Source organism: Trichechus manatus, unplaced genomic scaffold (assembly GCF_000243295.1).
Source record: "Trichechus manatus latirostris isolate Lorelei unplaced genomic scaffold, TriManLat1.0 scaffold00128, whole genome shotgun sequence".
Lineage (NCBI taxonomy): Eukaryota > Metazoa > Chordata > Mammalia > Sirenia > Trichechidae > Trichechus > Trichechus manatus.
The window spans coordinates 387446-408944 of record NW_004444064.1 but is presented as its reverse complement, the minus strand read 5'-3'; the positions used below and the strand labels follow the sequence as shown (position 1 = coordinate 408944).

Sequence of the window (21499 nt, the reverse complement as noted above, 5' to 3'; positions counted from 1 at the left end):
CACCACGGGCATGAGAGTTAACAGGGCGTCTAGACACCTGGAACATCACGGGCTCCTCAAGAGAGCAACTAGGAAGCCTGGGTTAGGCGTTCCAGGGAGACTGTTTGTACATTCTGAATCTTGGACCATCAGAATGGATCACAAAATAATTGTAATTTTAAAAACTGATGTTACAACCACATAATACCAGACAACTATAAAAATAAGGAAGTCCTTTATATAGTTAATTGAAAAGGACTCAAAAATCGAATTTTGGAGGAGAAAAGGCAACCTGCAGGGCTTTATGTATAAAATACTGTCATCTGTATGGAAAAAAAGAGATTGAAAAGAAAATAGTTTTTTAATCGTATAAGCCTCTGGAAGAAACCAGTTACTGTCACATGGCTGTCCTGCAGCCCTGGACCAGGTATCTAGGAGACAGGATGAGGAGGAGGATTCTCAATGATTTCCTCTAGTACCTTTTGGACACCCCCACACCCGACCTCCCCACATATGCACTTTTTAATCTTTTAAAAATAAACCTAGAGCGAAATGGTAGAGTAGGCAGCTCCAAGTTCCAGACCCCCCACAGAAATATAGAAAAACAAGCATAAACTGTCAGAATTCTGGAAAACAATCAAAGGTTTACGGCAAGCAAGTGATGCCAAATGAAGAAAAAGCCAACTTAAAAACGGAGAGTTTTGTGAGGCTTTTACTTACCCTTGTCCCGCCCCCTCCCAGGCTCAACAGCTGCCTGTGTTCCCTGTGTGGGGGCCCTTGTTCCTGGCTCCAGAGAGAGCACAGCAGACCTTATTTTCAAATCACTGCGTATGTCAACTGTAACCTGTCTAGGGGCTACCTGAAGGACTGAAGCAAGGCGCTTGCCTCTGTTTCACTGAACTCAAAGTTCACTCAGGCCGGAAAAGCAGTGGACAGTGCAGATCCCCAGGGCAAAAGGTTACAGTTATAACATACAGAACACCATGTGACGTGTGGGAGGAAAGCTGGGGACAGTTTCTGTGGGAAATTAGAGCATTCAAAAGCACATGTGTGGGGATCACAACAGAGGGTCCTAGACGAAGCTGGAGAAAAATACAGAAAATTCTAACTCACAAAAAAGACCAGACTTATTGGCCTGACAGAGACTGAAGAAACCCCAAGGGTATGGCCCTGACACCCTTTTAGCTCAGTAATGAAGTCATTTCTGAGGTTCACCCTTCAGCTACAGATTAGACAGCCCCATAAAACAAAAGGAGACTAAAGGGGCACACCAGCCCAGGGGCAAGGACTAGAAGGCAAGAGGGGACAGGAAAGCTGATGATTGGGAACCCAAGGTCAAGAAGGGAGAGTGTTGACACGTCACGGATGGTAACCAATGTCACAAAACAATATGTGTACTAACTGTTTAATGAGAAGCTAGTTTGTTCTGTAAATCTTCATCTAAAGTACAATTTAAAAAAAAAAAACACCTGTGTGTATGGGGGAATTTTGAAATCCACATACATCTCCAGGGCAGGATGCATGCTCAGAAAAGACTGGAGAAGACCCTAAGCTTTCACCTCAGGTTGATTCCTGGGCTCAGTGTACGTTTGGCTAAGTGTTAAAAGAGAGTCTGAGCACAAAGCCAATCTGCAAAGACCGGGAAAGGTGTTTTTTTTTTTAAACCTTTCTTTCTTCTTTTTTCATCTCCTCGTGTTCAAGAAAATATTTGTCAAAACACTAGCTGAACACAAGGAACAGATTTCGGTGAACAGACGTGACAAGGAATATAATCTTTGTGAAAATACTTTGGAAAATTCACTGAACAAATGGACTACTAGGGCCTTCAGCAATCACAAAAACAACAAACTCTGGGGAAAGGAGAGAATGTGATTCCAAAACTGCCTCATTATAATATTCAAATGGCCAGTTTTCAACAAAAAAATCACAAGGCAGACAAACAGAAAAGTCCAGTCCAGTCAAAGGAACAAAATAAATGGACAGAAACTATGCCTCAGAAAGCCCAAATATAAGGCTTATTAGACAAAGATTTTTAAAAAAAACTATCTGAAATATGCTCAAAGAGCTAGAAGGAAACATGAGAAAAAAACTAAAGTATATCAGGAAAAAAATGAGAATATTAATAAAGAGAGAGAAATCATAAAAAAGGAACCAAACAGAATTTCTGGAGCTGAAAAGTACACCAACTGAAATGAAAATTTCACTAGAGAGGTTCAACAACAGATCTGAGCAGGGAGAAGAAAGAATCAGTGAACTCAAAGGCAGGACAAATGAAATATCCACTCTGAGAAGCAGAACAAAAGGAGAATGAAGATAAGTAAACAGCACCTAAGGGATCTGTGGGACATCACTAAGAGGGCTGATACACATTATGGGAGTTCTGGCGGGGGGAGGGGGGCGGGCAGATACAATATTTTAAGAAATAATGGCCAAAAACTTGCCAAACTTGATGAAAAACATCAATCTACATGAATATTTTAAAACATGAACATCCAAGAAGCTCAGTGAACTCCAAGCAGGATAAACAGAGATCCACACAGATACACATTATAATGAAACTACTGAAAACCAAAAACATAGAATCTTGAAAACAGCAAGAGAAAATTGTCTCATCACACACAGGGAATCTTGAATAAGATCAACAACCAGTTTCTAAGCAGAGACCACGCAGGACAGAAGGTTGTGGTATGACATAGTTAATGAGCTGAAAGCGGGGGAAAAAAACCCAAAACAAAAAACCTATAAACTGAGATTTCAATATCCAGCAAAACTGTCCATTAAAAAATCAGAGAGAAATTAAGACCTTCCCAAATAAACAAAAGCTGAGGGAGTTTGTTACCACAAGACATGCCCTATGAGAAATGCTAAAGGGAGCCCTTTAGATGGAAAAAAAACAAAAAAGAGTAACTTGAAGCTGTATGAAGAAATAAAGATCACTGGTAAAGAAAACTACGTGGGCAAATTTTTGCATTTTTGCTTTGTGACACCAGTTTTTATTTCCTACATGATTTAAAAGACAAATGCGTAAAAAATAATTATTTTGTTTCCTATGTTGTTGCATGCACAATGTATAAAGATGTAATCTGCAATAACAACAACAACATAAAAAGGGGGGGACAGAGCTGTATAGGAACAGAATTTTTATATGTTACTGAAGTTAACTGGTATCAATTCAAACTAGATTGTTACAGCTTAGGATATTAAATGTAATGCTTATGATAACCACAAGGAAAATATCTAAAAAAACATACACACAGAAGGGATAAAAACGTTCATTACAAAAATATAAACTAAACACAAAAGAAGGCAGTAAAGAAATAAATGAGGGACAAAAAGGGTATGAAGCATACAGAAAACAGCAAAATGGCAGAAGTAAATCCTATATTATCAGTAATTGCTTTAAATCTGAGTGGATTAAACTCTCTAATCAAAAGGCAGAAACTGGCAAAATGGATTTAAAAACATGATCCAACCATATGCTGTCTACAACAGACTCATTTAAATCAGAAGACACAATAAAATGAAAGTGACAGGATGGAAAAAGATAATTCTATGCAAATAATAACCAAAGAGAGCTGGAATGGCTATACTACTGTCAGAAAAAATAGATATTAAGTCAAAAACTATTACAAAAGACAAAGGACATTTTATAATGATAAGAGGGTTAATTCATCAAGAAGATATAACAAGTATAAACACATATGCACCTAACAGCCTCAAAATGTATGAAACAAACATTGACAGAATTGAATGGAAAAACACTTCTACTATAATAGTTGGAGCCTTCAATACACCAGTTTGAGTAATGGATAGGACATCTAGACAGAAGATCAATAAGGAAATAGAAAACTTGAACAACACTACAGACCAACTAGACTTAATAAACATATACCGAACATTCTAGTCAATAACAGCAGAACACACATTTTTCTCAAGTGCACATGGATCATTCTCCAGGAAAGACCATATGCTAGAGCACAAAAACAAGTAACAATAAATTTAAAAAGATGGAAATTATGCAAAGTATCTTCTCCAACCGTATGGAATGAAGCTAGAAATCAGTAACAGAAGGAAAACTGGAAAATCCACAAATACGTAGAATTTAAACAACAGTCTTAAACAACCAACAGGTCAAAGAAAAAAAATACAATGAAAATTTTTTAAAAAACCATGAAAACAAAAGCACAACATACCAAATTTATGGGATACAGTGAAGGCAGTACTCAGTGGGAAATTTATAGCTATAAATACCTACATTAAAAAAAGAAGAGAGATCTCAACTCAATAACCTAACTTCACACTCTGAGGAATTTGAAAAAGAAGAAAAAACTAAACCCAAAGCTGTCAGAAGTAAGAAAATAATAAAAATTACCCAAAACAATCTTGAAAAAGAAGAACATAATTGAAGGACTTACACTTTGAAATTTTAAAACTTACAATAAAGCTATAGTAAGCAAAACAGCGTGGTACTGGACAAGGATAGAGATATGGACCAATGGAACAGAATTGAGAGTCCAGAAATATAATTGTACATCTATTGCCAATCGATTTTCAGCAAAGGTGTCAAGTTCATTCACTGAGGAAAGAGCAGTCTCTTCAACAAATGGTGCCGGCACAACTGGATACCCACATGCAAAAGAATGAAGCTGGACCTCTACCTCACACCATGTACAAAACTTGGCTCAAAATGGATCAACAATCTAAATATGAGTTAAAACCATAAAGCTCTTAGAAGAAAACATAAGGGTAAACTTCATGACCTTGGATTTGGCATTGGTTTCTTAGATATGACACCTAAAGCATGAGCAACAAAAGAAGAATAAATAAATAAATTGGACTTCATCAAAATTTAAAACTTTCGTGCATTAAAGGACATATCAAGTAAGTGAAAATGTTCTAAGAATGAGAGAAAACATCTGCAAATCATATATCTGATAAAGGTTTAATACACAGAATATATAAAGAATTCATACAACTCAATAATAGACAAACGACAGAATTAAAAAACGGACAAAGGACTTGAGTAGATGTTTCACCAAAGATATGCAAATGGCCAGAAAGCACATGAAAAGCTGTTCAACGTCTTCATTAGTCATTGGGAAATGCAAATCAAAACCACAATGAGACACCACTTCACCTCCACTAGGATGACTATTATCAAAAAAAAAGGAAAATAAAAACTGTTGGCGAGGATATGGAGAAGTTAAAATCCTTTTTCATGGCATGAGGGAATGTAAAATGGTGCAAACACTGCAGAAAACTTTTCGGTGGTCCCTTAGAAAGTTAAACATAGAATTACTTTACGACCCAGCAATTCCACTCCTAGGTATGTACCCAAAACAATTTAAAGCAGGGACTCCAACAGATATTTGTACATCAATATTCATTGCAACATTATTCACAATAGCCAAAAGGTGGCAACAACCCAAGTGTCCATCAACAGATATATGGACAAACAAAATGTGGGATATACATACAGTGGAATATTATTTGGCCACAAAAAGGAACAGAGCTCTGATACATGCTACAACATGGATGAATCTTGAAAACATTCTGCTGAGTGAAATAAGTCAGACAAAAAAATATTTTACCACTTAAAAACGATTAAAAAAATAAACCTAGAAAAAAATGGGAAAATTCATATAACAAACACGTATGTATCCTTCAACTAGATTCATTAACTCTGCGTTTTACCATTTGCATTTTTCTCTTTCTCTCACGTATGTGTAGGTGGGTATGTTTACTTGTTTCCCCTGGATCATTTAGTATTCGTAGACATAAGGTATCCGAGGTGGTGCAAATGGTTAAGGGCTCCACTACTAGTTGAAAGGCTGGCAGTTTGAACCTACCCAGAGGCACCTTGGAAGAAAGGCCTGGTGATCTGCTTCCAAAAGGTCACAGTCTTGAAAACCCTATGGACAACAGTTTTACTGAGTTGCAATCTATTTGATAGCAACTAGCAACGGTTATAGGCATCATGATGTTTCACCCCAAAATACTTCAGTATGCATCTCCTAAGAAAAATGCCGCCCTCCTACATCACCATAGTACTTTCAGTAGTGGTGCTCAACCAAGGGCGATTCTGCCCCAAAGCACACATGACAATGTCCCGAGACATTTTTGTTTGTCACCACAGGGGGTGGAATGCTATGAGCTTCTAGTGGGTAGACATCCTACATCGACATCCTACGTCTACAGATCCTACGAGACACAGGACAGCCCTCCGTGATAAGGAATTTTCTGGCCAAAATATCGATAGAACCACAGTTGAGAAACTGCTTTACAACATCTAAGAAATTTAACATTGGTTTAATCATATCACCTAATGTCTTTGGAATTATGAAACAGTATTACCTTTTCAAGGAAAAAAAAATCATGAGGAGTTCCACCGGTGATTGTGATAAGCCGTCAGGACTGGGAATTACTGGGTCCTAGAAATCTTGCTAAACATAAACTGTCTTTCAGGGTCGACCAGAAGGAATCAAAGTAAAATTTAATAGTCTTCCATATGTTTATGAGTTTTTAAATATGAACCCAACAAATTAGAAAAGATTAAAAGTATAACACTCCCTTGAGACAGGACACACTACAGGGGAAGTCAGCACAACTGGATTAAACCAAAGCTAAGAAGTCTCCTGAATACAATCAAACACTTCCAGGGACATAGTAGCAGGGGCGGGGGTCTGGGGACCATGCTTTCAGGGGACATCTAGGTCAACTGGCAAAACAAAGTTTATTAAGAAAATGTTCTGCATCCTATTTTGGTGAGTGGTGTCTGGGGTCTTAAAAGCTTGCAGGCGGCCATCGAAGATGCATCAATTGGTCCCAACAACCTGGAGTAAAGGAGAATGAAGAACACCAAAGACACAAGGAAAGTATTCGCCCAAGAGACAGAAAGGGCCACATAAACCAGAGACTCCATCCGCCTGAGACCAGAAGAACTAGATGGTGCCTGGCTACCACCAGTGAACGTCCTGACAGGGAACACAACAGAGGGTCCCTGATGGAGCAGGAGAAAAGTGGGGTGCAGAACTGAAATTCTAGTAAGAAGACCAGACCTAATGGTCTGACTGAGACTGGAGGAACCCCAGAAAGCACAGCCCCTGGACCCTCTGTCAACCCAGAACTAAAACCATTCCCGAGGCCAACTCTTCAGACAAAGATTAGACTGGACTGTGGGACATAAAATGATACTCGTGAAGAGTGCGCTTCTTAGCTCAAGTAGATACATGAGACTAAATGGGCAGCTCCTGTCCAGAGGTGAGATGAGAAGGCAGAGAGGGTCAGGAGCTGGTTGAATGGACACAGGAAATCAGGGGTGGAAAGGGGGAGTGTGCTGTCACAGTATAGGGAGAGCAACTAGGGTCACGTAACAATGTATCTATAAATTTTTGTATGAGAGACTAACTGGAATTGGAAACTTTCACTTAAAGTACAACAATAAAATTAAAAAAAAAAAAAGTGCAAGATCTGTACACTTGAGAACTAAATAAATGGAAAGTTTTCACAGGTTTATGAACTGGAGGTCTCCATATTGTTAAGATGTCAATTCTTCCCAAAATGATCTACAGATTCAGTGCAATTCCAAATAAAAATTCCAGCAGCCTTTTTTGTAGTAATTGATAAAGCAATTGCAAAATTTACATGGACATGCAAAAGAGTAGCCAAAAGAACTTTGAAAAACAAGAGCCAAGTTGCAAAATTTACTAAGAAGTCACCGTGGTATTGGCATAAAGGATCAAAACGAACATCAATATAACAGATGGAGCACAGAGGTCTAGACATATATGGACAATTGACTTTCAACAAGGGTGCCAAAGCAATTCAATGGAGAAAGGAAATTCTTGTTCATGAACGGTGCTAAGGCTACTAACACCAATATGAAAACAAAGATCCCCATTCCTCTTACCAAGGAGCCCTGGTGGTGCAGTGGTGAAGCACTGGGTGGCTGGCCTCAGGGTCGGCAGTTCGAACCCACCCGTCACTACATGGGAGAAAGATGTGGCAGTCTGTTCCCATAAAGGTTTACCGCCGTGGAAACGCCATCAGGCAGTTCTACTCTGTCCTACTGGGTCACTATGAGACAAAATCGATTCGAAGGCAATGGGTGACACCTCATTGCGCATGTAAAAAAATAATCTAAAAGGAATCATAGACCTAAATGTAAAACTTACAACTCTAAAACTTCTAGAAGCCATAAACACAGGAGGAAATCTTTGTGACCTTGGGTAGACAAAAGTCTGTTAGATAGAATATAAAAAGCATAAACCATATAAGAAAATTTGATAAACTGGACTTCATCCAAATTAAAGATGTCTAATATTCAAAAGACACAATTAAAAAATGAAAAGACAAGCCACATACATGCAGAAAATACTCCTACTTATCTGACATACAACTTTTACCCAGAAAATAAACAAACACATATTTACGGATACATAATATATAGGCAGAGCCCTGGTGGCAGAATGGTTAAAAGACTGGTTGCTAACCACGAGGCTAGCGGTTGGAATCCACCAGCTGCTCCCTGGAAACCCTATGAGGCAGTTCTACTCCGTCCTATAGGGTTGCTATGAGTTGAAATCGACTTGACAGCAATGGGTTTGTGTTTGATATATATATGTATCTTCTTCAAACACAATAATATGAAAGAACACAAGCAACCTAATAAAGAAATAGAGAAAAGATTTGGACACTTCACAAAAGAAGATACAGAACTGGCCCACACGCAGATGAAAAGATGAACAGTTTCATGAGTCAACAGAGAAATGGAAATGAAAACCACAATGAGATACCCGCTTCAGTGGCCAAAGACAACATCAAGAGTTGGCGAAGATGTGGGGCAACTGGAATGCTCATTCACTGCTGGTGGGAGTGTAAAGTGATATCACCGTTACAGAAAACGGCAGTTTCTCCTATAATTAATCACACGATTCAGCAATTTCACTCCTAGAAAATGATCCAAGAGACACGAAAACATACGTCCACAGAAAGACTTGTCATAGAAGCTTCACGCGTAACAGCCAGAAATGGAAGTGCCTCAAATGTTCATCAACAGGTAAATGGATACACGAATTGTGATAGATTTGTACAATGGAATACTATAGCATGAAAACAGAAGGAATTACCGATACACACAGCATGAACCAAGCTCAAGTCGCCATGCTGAGTAAAAGAAGCCAGCCAGGCACAATAAGACCACAGACTCTAGGATTCCATGTATATGAAATTCTAGAACAAGAAAAAGTAATGTGTAGTGACAATAAAGGAGGCCAGTCATTTCCTGGGGCTGGGGGCATGGCTTCACTGCAAAGGGACGGAAGGGAACTTTTAGGGCGATAGAAATGTTCCTTATCTTGATGGGAGGTAGGTGGTGGCTGTATGAGCGTATGTATTTGTCAAAAACTCTTAACTTTGTACTTAAAATTGCTGTTGTTAGTTGCCACTGAGCCGATTCCAACTCATGGTGACCCCATGTGTGCAAAGTAGAGCTGTGCTCCATAGGGTTTCAAGGCTGGGACCTTTTGGAAGCAGATCACCAGGCCTGTCTTCCGAGGAGCATCTGGGTGGGTTTGAACCCCCAACCTTTTGGCTAGTAGGCGAGTGCTTAACCATTTGCGCCACGCAGACATTCCCACGCTTAAAACAGGTATACAGTATTATGTGCAAACTAAAGCTCAGAAATAGATTTTAATAAGCAAAAAGTGTAGAGACAATTTTCAACTGTTTTGATGAAGATTAAAAAGAATGTTAATTTAAAAAATAAAGAATGATTACACATAAAACTGTCCTGTGAAAAATCATTTTAAAACCTTAACAACCGATCAAAGGGAACCTGACCAACACTGGAGCATTGAAGGGTAGGGGATTTGAAGTCCTTTGTACTATTCTTGCAATCTTCTCCAAGTCTGAAATTAACTCTAAATAAAAAGTTAAAAATAAATGAACAAATAAAATACTCCAAAAATTCCAAAAGCTGAATCTGGGGTGTGGACGGGGCTTGTCAAACTTGCATGGCCAACCTGGGCATCTTGTTGCAAATGTAAATTCTGATCTAGCAGGTGGGAGGTGGGGCCTGAGAGTCTGCATCTGCACAAGCTCCCAAACGGCTCTGTGCTGCTACGAAGGGAGAGTTGTGAGGGGGAGCCCGTCCTCTCAGGCCAAGTTCCACAAAGGGAACACAAGGATCTTGTGTGGCCACTGAATCTCCTTACGAGGGCTTCAGGAGACAAGCTGACTTTGATGAAGGCTGGTCTCTTAATGGGGAAGAACTGTAACTGCTACCATTGATAAAGTGTGAAAGAAGCCAGAACTCTCAGACAGCGCTGTGGGCGGTGAGGTAGGTTTTTGAAGGAAAATGGGGATATGTATCAAGAGATTTGGATGTTTCTTCCCTTTGACCCAGTAACCTCTCTTCTGAGAATCCGTCCAAAACTGGAAATAGGAACAAAGCTTAGCGCGCAGAGACAGCCATCGCCCTGGCGGGAGCAAACCAAACATCCGACAAGAAGGCAGCCGAGCTAGGGACCTAGAGAGCCAAGGAAGAACATGGCGGTGAGTTCCTTAGCGTTTCTTTTTGCTTAATATCAATACAGACCTTGCAGGCATCCGAAGGATGGTAGAGGATTACCACAGATAACTGAACACATAAACTTGATAACTTCAGTGAAATGAACCAATTATTCGAAAAACACATACTACCACAACTCATCCCCTATAAAATAGATAATTTGAATAGCCCTATAACCATTAAGAAGCCCTGGTGGTTAAGAGCTATGGCTGCTAACCCAAAAGGTCAGCGGTTCAAATCCACCAGGCACTCCTTGGAAACTCTACAGGGCAGTTCTACTCTGTCCTATAGAGTTGCTATGAGTCGAAATTGACTCGATGGCAAACAGGTTTGGTTTTGATTTTTATAGCCATTAAGCAGCCCTGGAGGCATAGCTGTTAAAGAGCTTGGTTGCCACCCAAAAGGTCAACAGCTTGAATCCACCAGGCGCTCTTTAGAAACCCTATGGGGCAGTTTTACTCAGTCCTAGAGGGTTGCTATGAGTCAGAATCGACTCAACGCAACGAGTGTGGTTTTTTTTTTTTTTTTTTTTGTTGGATAGCCATTAAGGAGCCCTGCTGGCGCAGTGCTTAAAGAGCTTGGCTGCTAACCAGAAAGTTGGCAGTTCTAATCTACCAGCCGCTCCTTGGAAACCCTGTGGGGCAGTTCTACGCTGTCCTTACAGGGTCGCTATGAGTCGGAATTGACTCAATGGCAACAGGTTTGGTTGGGTTTACAGCCATTAAGGAAACTGAATTCAAAATTAAAATATCCCCCCCCCCCAATTTCTAGGTTCATATGGTTTCACTAGTGAAGTCTACAAAATATTTAAAGAAGAATTAACACCAATTCTATACAATCTCTTTGAGAAAATAAATGAGGAGGGGCATTTCCCAATTCATTTTACAAAGCTAGTGCTACCTTGATACCAAAGCTAACAAAGATGGTATAGAAAAAGAAAGTCACGGACCAATATCCCTCGTTAATGTATACGTAAAAATCCTTAATAAAATGTTAGCAGATAGAGCTCAGCAATATATACATAGCATCTTACACCCTGACAAAGTGGGGCTTATTCCAGGGATGCAAGGCTGACCCAATACTCAAAAAAATAAAGGAACATAATCCATCCTATTACCTAGTTAAACAAGAAAAATCACACGATCATTTCAACTGATGCAGACACAGCATTTGACAAAATCTAACACCCATTCATCATAAAAACCCTCAGAAAAATAGGAAAACGGGAACTTCCTCATTTGGATAAACATCCATTATTAAAACAAAACCTACAGCTAACATTTTACTTAATAGTGACAGACTGCATGTGTTCCCCTTATGACTGGGCACAAGGCAAGGATGTCCGCTGTCTCCTCTGCTATTAAACACAGTATCGGATGTCTGAATCAATAAAATGAGGCCAGAAAAGGAAATAAAAACCCAGACAGATAAAGCAGAAATAACACTTTCCACAGATGAACCGGTTGTCACTGAGTTGATTTTGACTCATGGTGACGCCATCCGTACGCGACCTCTAACTGAAAGGTTAGAGGTTTGAGTCCACCCAGAGGCCCCTCAGAAGAAAGGCCTGAGGATCTACTTCCAAAAAATATGCCACTGAAAACTCTACGAAGCACATTTCTGTTCTGACACACACGAGATCTCCAGGAGTCGGCATCAACTTGACAACAACTGGTTTAAACATCTGAAGGTTTAAACGTTGTCCGTGTAGAAAACCCCAAGAAATCCATTTAAAAAACTAGAACTAACCTGTGACCTCAGCCAGTTTGCAGAATACAAAGAAGTATTCAAAATCAATTGTATTTCTAGGTACTAGAAATGAACACGTTGACAGCAAAATCAAGAAATACAATACATTTACAATTGCTCAAAGAAATAAAAAACAGACATCAATTTAACAAAATATGCACAGGAGTTGTAAGCTGAAAACTATTCAACTCTGATTAAAGAAATCAAAGAAGAAATAAACAGAGAGACATACTCTATGCACAAATGGAAGGACTCAGATAGCAAAAAGGTCAATTTTCCCCAAATTGATAGTCAGGTTCAATAAAATTCCCACGAAAATCCCAGTGAGACTTTTTGCAGACATAGACAAGCTTACTGTAAAATTCATACAGAAAGGCAAAGGGACTAAAATAGCTAAAATAATTTTGAAAAAGAATAAAGTGGGAGGAAGTAGTCTACCCAATTTGAAGACTTAATATATAGCTACAGTAATCAAGACTGTGTGGTATTAGCAGAGGGACAGACAGACAGATCAGTGTAACAGAATACAGACCCCACGCAAATGTGCCCAAGTGACTTTTTGACAAAGGTGCAAAAACAATTTAATGGAAGAATGATAGCCTTTTCAACAAATGATGCTAGAGCAACTGGACATCCATATGCAAAAAAAAAAAAGAACACAGACCCCAGTTTCACACCTTATATAAAAATTAACTAACATGGGTCACAGACTAAAATATAAAATATAGAACTATAAAACTTTTTGGAAAAACCATAGTACAACATCTTCAGTATCTAGGACGCAATGAGTTCTTGGACTTGACACCAAAAGCGTGATCCTTAAAAAGAAAAATGGATAAACTGGACTTAATCTAAATGAAAAACTTCAGCTCTTTTGGAGACCCTGTTAAGGGGATGAAAGGACAAGCTACAGACTGGGAGAACATATTTGCAAACCACATACCCAACAAAGGACAAGTATCTAGAATACATAAAGAGATCTTAAAACTCAACAGCAAAAAGACAACTAGTCCAATCAGAACATGGGCTAAAGATGTGAAGAGACATTTCACCAAAGAGGATACACAGCTGGCAAATGAGCCCACGAAAGGATGTTCAACATCATTAGCCAACAGGTAAATGCTAATTTAAAACACAAGACAGCACTGCTCGCCCATCAAAATGGCTAACACAAAAAATAGCGACACCACCAAACGCTTCAGAGGATGCAGAGACTGTGAATCATTCACGCATTGCTGGTGGGAATGCACACTGGTAGAGCTGCTCTGGAAAAGTATATAGCAGTTTCTTTCAAAACTATGTGCTCACCATACAATCCAACGATTGCATTCCTGGGCTTTTATCCCAGAGAAATGAAGATTTATGTTCCCACAGAAACCTTTACAGAAATGTGGATAGCAGCTTTATTCATAAATGCCCCAAAGCTGGAAACAACCCAGGTGCCCCTCAGTGGGTGAATGGTTAAACAGACTAGTACATCCCGTATCGTGGAATACTACTCAACAATTAAAAGGAACAAACTGTCAATGCAAGTTACAACCTGGATACATCTCCACAGAATTATGCTGAGTGGAAAACGCCAACAACCAAAACACACACTGTATGAACCCATTTATGTAACATTCTTGAAACGATAACATTATAGGGATGGAAAAAGATTACTGGTTACCAGAGGTAAGGAAGGGGTAGGGGCAGGAGAGAAGTCGGTGTGGGCCTAACAGGGCACCAAGAGGGAATCTTCTGGTAAAGCAAGTCTCTTCTGTATCTTGACTATCGATGTCAAAATCCTGGTGGTGACAGCGTTAGTTTTACAAGATGCCACCACTGGGGGAGACTTGTAAAGAGTATAAGGGATCCCTCTGGATTATTTCTTACGAGTGCTCGTGAATCTACGATTATCTAAAAATAAAAAGTTTAATCAAAAAACTAAAAAAAAATCTTCGTGAGGGTCACTTTCAGTGCAGTGGGCAGAAACTATGTCTTCAGTAGTGTGACAAAATAGCATTGATTTATTAAAACGTATGCCATTTCTCATCACGTGCACGGCATTTACTAGGAAGCTGGAAGAATTCAGAGATGAAGACCAAACCTCATAGGCACTAGAATTACAGTATCCCCTTGCATGCTGTACTGGTTAAAGGTCTTAATTTTTAATAAGAAAAATGAGCACTGATTCACTTCAGACGTTTGGGTTCAACGACCCTCACGGTACACACCATTACTCACGATTCGCGCTACGCACCGTTCACACGTCGTAGACGCTGAAACACCGTTGTACGCAGCAGTGCGTGGGTGTGCACCAGCTCTCTCCTGGAGTGGAAGGCAGGGAACAAGAGGCCTCCCGCCTTACATAACCAGCTGACTCCTTGCCATGCCTAGTCCTACCCACTCCCCCAAATGTAAAGTCATGTCGAACGCACAGGGCTGGGAGCAAACTGTCCTTTCTCCTATATTCCTCTGAGCCACGTTTATAGTGTCTCCTATACGTTACGCGGTTTCCTGTCTGCTGGCCAACAACCATTACCGAGAGTCCATAGCACCACGAAGCCCACGTTCCACTGGGAAGAGATGACGCTTTAGTAACTAAATATCATGCCGGCCAGTAGAAAGCGTTAGGAAGAAAGACGAAGGGGGGTATGGTAGGGAACCACGGTCTAAGGCAGCACCCAGAAACAGCGGAGTGAGAGCACCTGCAGGTACGGGCTCACCATCCCCGCCAGAACACCTGGCTGGGCCTTCTGCAGAAAGACGAACAGGAAAGATGCCACGGAAATTCTCAAAATCCCACCCGTGGTCGCGTGATGACGGTGAAATGATCTGATTTATCTTCCCTCTGTTTCTGACATGTCTGAAATACAGTCGTACGAGGATGACTGTTAAAAGTACCCTGTGAAGTACAAGCGTGAGGAGGCCTCCGTTTCTCACAGGAGGACATCCCTGGGATGCAAAGAGGCCGACCTGGAGTGACTCCTGGGCTGTAAAACCAGGATGCAGGCATTTGTCTTCTGCAATGATTGTCTGCACAAAGCCAAAAAGCGGCCTCACGGTCAGAAGCTGGGATTAGGCGGTCAGGAGGAGGGACGGGGCTATCTCTTAAACTCACAGCCTTCGTTTTTCTGCCGGGGCTGGACAGGCTGTGTGACAGACAATACACTGGCTGGGGTCCCCGGAAAACTGCTCTGGAGGGAGGTGCAGGGTTTAGAGAAAGAGGAACACAGGGTTGTCAAGGGCCCGTGCAGAACGCACTCACCGAAGGCAGCTGGAAGGCGGTCACCTGCTGTGTGTCCCTCCAACTCTCCTCCTGAAGAAGGGAAGGGTCTTGTGAAACTGAAAGAGACGGGAAAAGGGTGTTTCCAAGGGGCCGGGTCTTGTCCTGGTGCCTCTCTAGCTCCCTGGGGTCCTCTGCATTTCAGGTTTGTTGGGTGAGGACAGTCACAAGGGAAGAGCCAACAGGCAGCCATTTCACCAACTTTTCACAAAATCCTAAGTCTTTTCTCACCTGTAAAATGAGGATTACCAACAACGCACGTGAAAAGCACTTCACAACCACTTCACAGACAGCAACGCGGGCTTTGAAAGGGACTGTCGTTATCCTTGTTAGCTGTCACTGACTCCAACTCCTGGCGACCCCACGTGTGCAGAGCAGAACTGCTCCAGGGGGTTTTCAAGGCTGTGAACTTTCAGAAGCTGAGCGCCAGGCCTGTTCTCCCTAGCGCCTCTGGGTGGGTTCCAACTGCCAACCTGTCAGCTAGGAGTTGAGCGTTTAACTGTCTGCGCCACGCAATGATGCTTTGAAAGACAACACCCAGGTCAATTGGCTCTGCCACTAACCAGCTACTTGACCTGCAGGTCCAGGGACACATTTCATCACCTATAACAGGAAGATTATAAAGTTTAAAACTCTAGCATCGAGGTATCAGTAAGGGTTGTAATCTGTGAGGGTTGCTGCAAGACACCAGAGACTTAGAAGAAAGTAGTTTGTATACCGCAAAGCTCGATAAAAAAAGACTTAGCACCATTAAGTGCTTCTAGAAGATCCTTCGGTCCAGCACCCTAACTACCACCACACAAAACTGTACAGAATGTGGTTTTGGGATCATCTCACCTTCCCTTATTTTTAGCTCCCAAATACACTCCTAAGGGCTTTCAGCGCCTCTGCCATGCTCTGATAGGACGTGTCTCCCCGGAATGGCAGCGACTTCTCGCTTGGACGGTATGTAAGCAATAAGCTAAGTACCGGGCCAACAGTGTAGCCACGTGAGAATGAGCCTTGCATTTCAAAAGGTGCTCCTTTCACAGAACGAAAGTTGGAAAGCTGCACTGTAATCTCTCAGTTTAGAGAAAACCCCAAGGTCACGAGTTAAATCAGTGCCACAACTGAGAGGAGAAGCCAGCGTCCCTGACCTTTCTGCCCCAGGCGCAAAGCCTTCAGGGAATAACAGGTGCTGGAGTAGCTATTTGGAGCAAGGGGCTGGGCCTAGGAGCTGACACAGCTCGCAGTGAGGTGCCTGGTGGGGCCCCGGGAGGCACCCTCCTCACTCTGCTGCTGGAACCTCAGGCCTGGGAGGGGGCTTCTAATCAGGCTGCCTGATACCTCCCCACCTTCTAGGCGATGAACTAGAGTCCCACCCTATCTTCTCCCACGATAAATGAATAAAGGAACATTTGGCAGATCACTCTGGAAAGCGTTCAGGCCATAAAGGAAATCATTTAAGATGGTTGGCTATTTGCTAGCTTTTTGGGGGAAAACCTTTAAAATTAGAAACCACCACTTTTACTGGGGGTTCAATCCGATAGTGAGCCACCCTGATGTTTAAGCTCTTTCTTCTATCTGACTCTTGCCGGGCCTACTCTGTGCATTTATTACTGTCCACAGAGATGGAAGACCTTATGCTTTTGCCCCAAAAACCTATCTGTGGTGTCCGGCTCATTTTAGGACATCACCAAGAAGAGGCTGCACAGGTAGGCTGCTGTGGTTCCCGGAACTGCCCTTCTCCCCAGAGTCCTCTCTGATCCCAGCACAGGGCCCCGTACAGCCTGTACTTCCTGTGTAACCCAGGCTGGTTCACCTGCTACCTGCTGATGCTTTGGGGGAGGGCTGTTTTCTTAGGGCTATCTCGACTTTTAAAGAACCAGAGGCTGAAGAGTTCATCTGATCTGTACAGAGGTTACTTACTACAGTTTCACACAGAGAGAAACTTAACCAGCACTTTTTTAGTGAAAAGTTTATTACAATGCCACGGACAGCTTCTATGAGTCGCAAGAACGCAGTTGTGACCTTCACGCACTCTTCTTCCCAATCTAGAACTACAGTGCAGTGTGGAAGTCCACCCAAACTAATCCCATGTTACAGCCTTCCTTTGACCTCAGGGCACCCAATTTCCCATGATAATTACATCAACTAAAAACTATGTACGGGATGAAACAACAAACGGATGTATGGCTCAGGCACTGTGCTAAACATTTCACATCTTTTATCTCACTTAATCCTCAAAATACCCAATAAGGCTGGCTATTATCTCCATTTGAAAGATGAAGGGACTGAGGCTTAGAGTCTAGAAACTAGCCCAGGGCTGTACCTAGAGGATGCAAGAGAGCGCAGGGCGTCCCCAGCCCACTCCTCACCACACTCCCACAGCCTGTGTACCTGGGTCCCCGCTGAGCTGCCCTGGCGGTCGGCTCAGGAGCCCGGTGCCCTCTGCCAGAGCCATGGGGTGGGCATCCTGGTTCTTTGCAAGGTCACTCTGGGGCTCGGTGGGCAGTCGGTCCTGCTCCTGGTCCGGATGGCCATCCCCATCGTCGATCACCACGGGGTCTTCAGAGTGCTTGAGCTAGAATCCCAGAGAGGGCTGTTCAGGTGGAGAGGTCCCAGGCCAGGGGTGGGACCAGCCCTGCAGTGCAGGGGGCTGGGCAGGCTCCCTCCTCCCCTGGGCCTGCTGACCGTCAGCAGCTCAGCCCAGGCTATGGACAGGGCTGTAAGGGAGATGACATCACTGGGCGCCATACGAGGGCCTGTGGGGAAAGAAACCTGCTTTCTTGGGAAACCGACATCTAATCTGGGCTTACCAGAGGTACACAGTGGCTGTAGACAGGATTCCACAACCTCGGCCAGAGAACGGTTAACCCCCTCGGCACACCTGCTCCCAGCCCCACTCTATGCCCCACCTCCCAGCCCAGCCAGCTCCCTCCGCTCACCCACTGCCAGGGTCTCCCTGGCTCCCGCTCCAGTGTCTCCACTGCAGCCACAGCCTGCTCGCCGTTCTCGGGCTCCTGGGCCCGCACCCAGCTCTGGATTTCCCGGGGCAGGATGGCCAGGAACTGCTCCAGCACCAGCAGCTCCAGGATCTGCTCCTTGGTGTGCCTCTCAGGCCGCAGCCAGCCCCGGCAGAGGTCCCAGAGGCGCTGCAGGGCCTCCCGGGGACCCGCCGCCTCCTGGTAGCGGAAGCGGCGGAAGAGGCGGCGGGAGGACTCTGGACTGGGGAGCTCTCCTTGGGGGCTAGGTTTCTCTCCAGGTGGGCTCCTCATTTTCCTGGGCTCCTCACTTTCCTTCGGAGCCAAGACTCGGGGGCACAGGGCTGTGGGCATGATGGGATTTGATGGGGGTCAGCAGCAGAAGACGACCCTATTTCCAAACAGAAATTGCTGGCTTCAATGTTCTGGTCTCCTGCGTTAGTTTTTGGGGGTATTGATGGGGAAACTGACAAAGCCCACAGAGACCAGCCCTTTGGAGAAGCCCTGGGATTCCCCAGGTGAGGGGTGTCCATGTGACTGGTCCTTACGCACAAGGACAGAAAGAACCCACCCCCATCCCTGAGACCCTCGGTACCACTGTGTGTGCATCCCTCTAGCTAGATGATGGCGGCAATGAGGCAGGGAGTCCAGGAGACAAGTGATGGCATTTCCACATGACCCCGGCCTTCTGAGCATCCCAGAGGACCGATGGGGCTGCATGCAGGGGGAGACGTTAAGTAAGGCTCTCTGGTACCTTCGGTGGCCAGGTCCTCTTGGAGAGGACCCAAGATGGATGTGTCTGAGCAGGCTGCTATCTTGAGGCTTTGGGGCAGAAGTCACCGTCCTTGGTCTGAAGACCTTTACAAACTGAGCTGGAAAAACACAGGCAGACATGCAAGGGAAGAGCCTTTAAAGCACAGCGAGGTTCAGAAAATCCAGCCTGCTGACAGCTGAGGGCCAGGCACCTGTGCTCAGGGCTGGGTGCGCCCGGGAGCCAGAACCGCTCCCAGTGGAGCCTGTCCTGAAACGCAGAGGAGGGAGAGACCGACAGGAAGATGCCCAGACGAGAGGTCACGGGAGTCACAAGAGAGCCACAGACTGCACTTACCAGAGAGAAATGCTACTATATTTTAAAGCGTCATTGCTTTCGGACCAGCCTGCTGCCCAACTCGTTTGAGCACCTGATAGTAAACTTTATCATTTATTGAGAGGTGCTCTGACCTTCAACTCTGCCTCCACCTCCTTCTCAACCCTTATCCTCTTCAAATCACACTCAAGGCAACTGCACAACCCTCCCCGCCCTCCCTAAGGCAGATCAGGGGAGCGAGGTGGTACCGGCACAGCTCAAATCCCAGCTCTCGGCCCTTGGTGAACTGCCCATATCCACATCCGCACGGCGGGAGACAGGAGTCTATACCTCCTAGAACAGACAGGAGGCTGCTGCACGTGTGGACCCAATGACCCCAAGCAAGGTGAAAACAGAGGCTGCTATCTGTGACATAGGGTCCCTGACCCAGACTACAGGTGCAGGGTGTCAGAGGAACAAGCTATCAGGTTAAAGAGATGGTTCACAGAGCACTGTGGGCAGCCACATACCAGGGACAGGGGTCTCCCAGGATGGGAGCACAAGGAAAGACGCAAGGACAAACGGACACGCGCAGTCCCTCTCCGCAAGCCCGCTCACTCACCCTCCACGACCTCACCTGCATGAGGCCCCCAGTGCACAGAGGAACTTAACACCCCGCCTCTCACTTGCCCCCCTTCCCCAGTCCCCTGGTGGGGGTGTGTGACAGACCTCACTCCCTTTCATAGAAGACAAGTGAGGCCAGAAGAGCAGCAAAGTCACTGAGAGGCGGTTAGAAAAACCACGTCTCTGGACCCTCTTGCTTTCCAACCTAAAAACAAGTACAAATTGGCCTAAGAGGACTCAGAGGGCCTCTGGCCGAACACATTACCAGCTCAGCCCACCGCTGAATTCCCTCCAGAGTCCAGAGCCCCATCTGGTCCCCACCAGCTTCTCCCCACCCTCCCTGCCAAAGCAGCCCCCTTCCCCACCCTCCCCTTGGCTATTCAGGTCTGCCCCCACCCTGAGAGAACCCAGGGCCTACCCTCAGCACCCCAGTCCCCGCTGTGTGGCTGCCCAGTCGGTGCTCTGTGGACCTTATCTTAAACCAGACAGCTTGTTCCTCTTTGTAACCCTGCACCTGGTGTGCTGGAGGCTCAAAGAACTAAGGTTGACGGGGGAGGGCTCCTGCACTGGGCGTGTTTAAACCAGCTCTTGGAGGAGGGACAGACCGGCATTAGCAGGAAGGAAAGGGGAGGGCATTTTAGGCCAAGGAAAGGAGAAAGCTTTTCATTCCATTCTCTCACTCGCTCTCTTACACGCTCTCTTCTACACCCGCGCACACACAGTGACCAACCAAGGAGAAAGCTTTTCATTCCATCTCTCTCTCTTACACTCAATTCTGCACACACACACAGTCACCAACCAACAAGAAAGCTTTCATTCCATCTCACTCTCACACTCGCTTCTGCGCACACACACAGTCACTAATCAAGAAGAAAGCTTTTCATTCCATCTCTCTCTCACACTCGCTTCTGCACACACACACACGCACACACACACAGACACTAGCCACACGGCTCCAGGCTTCTCACCTCACAGCCTGGAACTCCTTCCCAGCGTCTAACTCAAATCCCTCCTGCTGCAGCGGAAGTCCGCGGCGGCAGCTCCTCATCCTTCCAGCCCGATCTCCCCGGTGTCCTTCTTCAGGCGGGTTCTCTGCAGGGACCCGGCTCCCTCCCTGGCCAGCCACCACCCCCGCTCCTGCTCATCCAGAAAGCCGCCGCTCCGTTTGGGAGGGAAGGGGTGGGAGGAAATGGAGGCGCCTGAAAAACAAAACTGTACTGGTTTGTCCCCGCCCGCAGACCCCCGCACCCTGCGCTCGGAGGCCCGGGCGCGCGGGGAGC

General features: G+C 44.4%; 1 protein-coding gene across 1 annotated transcript in view; it reads right to left on the bottom strand.

Annotated features, from left to right (window-relative positions):
• ZNF496 (zinc finger protein 496) overlaps positions 1-21335 on the bottom strand; it is a 30228-nt gene extending 8893 nt beyond the window's left edge. The window contains exons 1-5 of the mRNA XM_004384773.2: positions 21188-21335; positions 19284-19401; positions 18494-18920; positions 17946-18129; positions 15549-15625 (exon numbers count right to left, since the gene is read on the bottom strand). Of these exons, the coding sequence (XP_004384830.1) occupies positions 15549-15625; positions 17946-18129; positions 18494-18883 (651 nt within the window). The 5' untranslated portion in view covers positions 18884-18920; positions 19284-19401; positions 21188-21335. The remainder of the gene's footprint in view (positions 1-15548; positions 15626-17945; positions 18130-18493; positions 18921-19283; positions 19402-21187) is intronic.
• Between the last annotated feature and the right edge of the window lie 164 nt (positions 21336-21499).